Below are 4,243 nucleotides of genomic sequence, written 5' to 3' on the forward strand. Positions count from 1 at the left end.
TACTCGGGAGGTTCAAGGATCTCCACGTTTGTAGGAAAAAAAGGGGGTGAGGGAATGACAGGGAAGGTGAAGGTGGCTCTTATCAGGCCCTGGAGCACTGGATACTACTGGGAAGGTGGATTTAGCAGTTCTGCTGAGCCTTGAAAATTTGATTTTCTCAATCATCTTGGGCTTGCTGGTAAGGGGGAAAAAAAGCAACAAAACAAACCCAAAACACTGCAGTGAAGTACCACTTCCCTCTGAACTTAATCTAAAGGCCCTTGGCATTTACCCTGTGGGCTAAAAGGCTGATGAGTGGGGGTTCCTCACCTCTTCGCAAGTCACTTGGCTACACTCTCCATCAGCCACAATTCAGGATTTCTGCCTCTCTGCAAGACCTTTTGGAAAATGAAGACCACCATGAGCGCAGTGAGCTATGACATGCTCTATGGCTACGAATGAACTGTGGCTAACATCTCTCAGCATGGGGGTAGAACAGAGGGCCTTTAAATCACAGAATGCAGCATCTGTAATAACCTGTTCCCACCTGGGCCAGTTTGCACAGGGCCAATTCCTGCCTCAGGTAGGGGGTTGGACTAGATGACCTCTGGAAGTCCCTTCCAGCCTGACCTCTCTATGACTAACCCACAACTTTGAAGCACTTCCCACACATACTCCCAATATGACCCACTGGCCTCATACCCCGACTCATCTCATCTGTTGTTGCTACTTGGGGCAGTAAGTTGTAATTTCCCACTGTCGGAGGTTTAACTCTTCCCCTGGGGTTGCAGCATGAGATGCAACCTGCAGATTTCACCTGAAACAAGTGTAGAAGTATGTTGCAACAGGGTTGTAGCCAAGTCAGGAACCTTTTCAAAGAGAGCAAAATAGCCTGGCTGCTTTTGAGCTGCGACCAGGAGCGGGGCCTGCTCTGCAGTGAAGCCAAGGATCTAAAAATCAAGAACAGTTACAGGAGGGTGGTTTCATACCCACTTCTGCACACTTGTCAGCTCTTCTCCGTTCAACCCAACAGGAACAGACGTACGAGTGCTGTGTGTATGAATGGGAGGGATGGCAAAGGGCTTGTGTGTGTTTGGTGCAGGTGGTTTGTAAGGTGTCAGTTCATTCCCTCTCTCCAATCAAGATGCAGAGATCACTTTGCATTTTTCCCCAAAAGAAGGAAGCTAATTGCTAATCCTGAAGGAGGGGCTCGAGGATATGTGGTACCTGGATCAAGGTCAGACCCTTCTGCACCTGTTGATCAATAAGCTTTCAGTAGTAGGACGGCATGAATGGAATCCCAATGGCTGTCCTAATTCAGAGACAACCCTCCTCACTTCCAGCTGGTGCCATCTCTCCCAGGCATCTCAGTGCATTACAGTATCCAAAGGGGAAAGGACTTGCCACAAAGCTATGCTAGCTAATGCAGCAAAGCACCCATAATGCACTCCAGCAAAAAGGATTTTAACTCATTCTTGATTTAAAAGTATGCAACAAAGCAAAGCAGTTCAGTCCCTTCAGGTGTACATCCACACCTGGCCATTTGCTTTCAGGGCAGATCTGCCTCCATTGCCACAAGACCACATCATGCAAACATAGAAATGGAAAAGCATTGTGGGAATTAGCAGGTAAACCACCCCAGGTACTCGGGAGTTTCCACATGAGGTAGTTCTGCTTTCCTTGCTTCTGACCACCACATACGTGGCTGCATCCTCCTTAACTGAAGGCTTTTCATAGGCTTTATCCACAAGCGCTGCTAAAATACTTTCCCCCATGATAGAGGCATGTTTGGACAGATGATGTCAAGCTCAGACAGGGCAAGGAAGAGGGTAGAAAGAGACCCTGCCCCCACCAGATTCTTATTTGCCTGAAGCCACGGTACGCCTGTCTGAAACAAGAGGCATCTTGAGGCGCAAGCAAACAGAAAGCAAAAACCCTTTATTGTACACAGTACAGAATGTAACGCAGCATTGCAGGAGACACACAGCCCTGCTCAAATAAAGGTTACTTCCAATCAATCCTCAGATTAACCCTTTCTGCACTGTAGACTTTCCACACCAAAAAAAAAGAAAGGAAAGAAAAAGAAAGCTAAAATCCATCTGCTAGATGCAGGAGTCCGGTGGGAAGTGCAACAGTGACACTGCCACCATCTTTCATGACTGTACAAGCCCATTTTATACATCATGGGGAGAGTAACTTAGTCTACAAAGAGTTAATCTTCATATGCTCAAAAAAATAAAAATAAAAAGAATAAATCGGCCAAAACCCAAACAAGGTTAACTAAGAAGTGGAGGGGAGGGATCCTATACAGCATTTACAACAAAAACTTCTAGCCAGTTGGGAAAAAATGCATATATGTTTAGTATATATGAGTGGTATAGGCATGTGGGGAAGCTGGAATTGAAAGGGCATGATTTTTTGTTTTTATGTGGATGAGAGCAAGGTTAGTTTATGGTGAGACACTCCTCAACTTCCTCCCCCTGGCATCTTTACAGCTTAACTCTTAAAAAAAAACCCAACCCCCCGCCCCCTCCCCAAACAAACAAAAAAACCCCAACAACCCTCAAGACACTGGATCAGACTGAACATATGAAAAGTGACACTGAAATTAAAAAGTCTGTTTCCGGATGCCCATGGCTCAAGCGGTCTCCAATCCTTTCAATCCTATGCAGGGTTAAAACATGAACAGAGGGACAGGTTGTTCAGTAGTAAGAGGACAGTCATGCCCAGGGTTATCCACTGCCGTGGCTAGGGGAGTTGGCCAAGAGGATTATCCATGTGTTATATACATATAATTCCCAAAGCGCATCTGTGAATGCAGGGAACTGTACATGCAGAACCCCGGCCGGGGTCCCTGCTGCCACCATGGGATAAGCACACTCCAACTGGACAACATGTGGGTGTAACTTCCACTTGGGAGCCAGGAACAGAAAAGCATAGAGCATTTACCTGCAGATGTACCTGGCTAGGAAGTTCCTCCATGACCCAGCTGTGGCATCTCAACACATCAAGTGCTACCCCAGGCCAAGAAAGCAGCAGGTCTGCAAAAAAAGTTAGCTTCACCTTCAGATACAAAAAAAACCTACAAAAAATTGGTTAGAAACTTTTCCCTAAAACATGATCCCCATGATCCCCTTCCTGCAAAATTAAAGCAACAGCCTTGAACAGGGAAGAGGAGCAACCGAAACACCTGGGAGGACAGCAAGGGGGAGCAGGAAGCCGTTATTTCAGAGAACCAGAGCAGGAGTTAGAAGAGCTGTCCACAGTGGAGGGAGGGGGGCTGTCTGGGCTTAGAGGAAACAAAAGGCTTCCTCTGGTCACTGGTGTGTCCCGCATTCCAAATCCAAAGTGCTGACCCTACCCAGGTATACCAAGCACCACACTTCAAGGCTAAATCACTCAGACTAGCTTTGTCATCCTCCACCCCCCACTCCTACCAACCCCCCTCCCCTCCCCTTCAAAAAAAATCCATTGTCTGTGCAAATCAAAGCCCTTTCCAACATACAAGGCAGCTACAAGTATTGTGATTGATGCAAAGCAGATTGTCATGACAATTCGCTACACAGTCACACTGTCTATCCAAGTTCCATGGGCACCATCATGAACAATGGCCACACAGTCACGTGTCTGTCCGTAAGCAACGTGACCTGGACCAGAGACTCCATTTTAGCTCCCTCCCCCAAAATCTCTTGGTGGCTGCAGTGAGTGGAGCCTTCAGACACTGGCAGTCCTAATACACCAGTCCTCGGACTACAAGGTTTGTCTTCGGTGGCGACACTCATCGCACGTTTTAGGCTCCTTGGATGATGCTCACAAACACCAGTTTTACGAACAGCGAAAAATTCTTTACAAAACCATTGCCCTTATCTGCCTGACTTTGAATCTCTAGCATTAGCATTCAGCTGCCCGGCCAGCCAGTCAGTAAGCAAACCCCTCTGCGTAGGGGAGGTTGGTGCAATGATCCATCTCCAGGAGGTAAGCAGGGCTATCCTCAAAATGTGTCAGAGGCAAAGTGTCATCCTCGTTGACATGGACATCGGGCTCAGCCTTCAAGAAGGGGCGTTGATTGTCCGGGTAGGCCATAGAAAAGAGGGCATCTGGGTCACAGACAAATTTATACACGTACCGCTCTCCAGCCACCTGGAAATGGAGACAAAGGTTTGCATGAAGGGGCAGCTATAGAGGGAGAAACAGCATGTGCACCACGTAGCACGAACAGGACCAAGTCTCCTTTGGTAAGAGATACTGCTGGTACTACGGAAGG

General features: G+C 47.4%; 1 protein-coding gene across 1 annotated transcript in view; it reads right to left on the bottom strand.

Moving 5' to 3' along the window:
- Positions 1-1,896: 1,896 nt before the first annotated feature.
- The window catches only part of ETV5 (ETS variant 5), a 34,872-nt gene continuing 32,525 nt past the window's right edge, over positions 1,897-4,243 (bottom strand). Inside the window, exon 13 of the mRNA XM_019512633.1 lies at positions 1,897-4,119. Coding sequence (XP_019368178.1) covers positions 3,898-4,119 — 222 coding nt within the window. The 3' untranslated portion in view covers positions 1,897-3,897. The remainder of the gene's footprint in view (positions 4,120-4,243) is intronic.

The sequence above is a fragment of the Gavialis gangeticus genome, unplaced genomic scaffold (genome assembly GCF_001723915.1).
Source record: "Gavialis gangeticus isolate Ggan-Ray unplaced genomic scaffold, GavGan_comp1, whole genome shotgun sequence".
Classification (NCBI taxonomy): domain Eukaryota; kingdom Metazoa; phylum Chordata; order Crocodylia; family Gavialidae; genus Gavialis; species Gavialis gangeticus.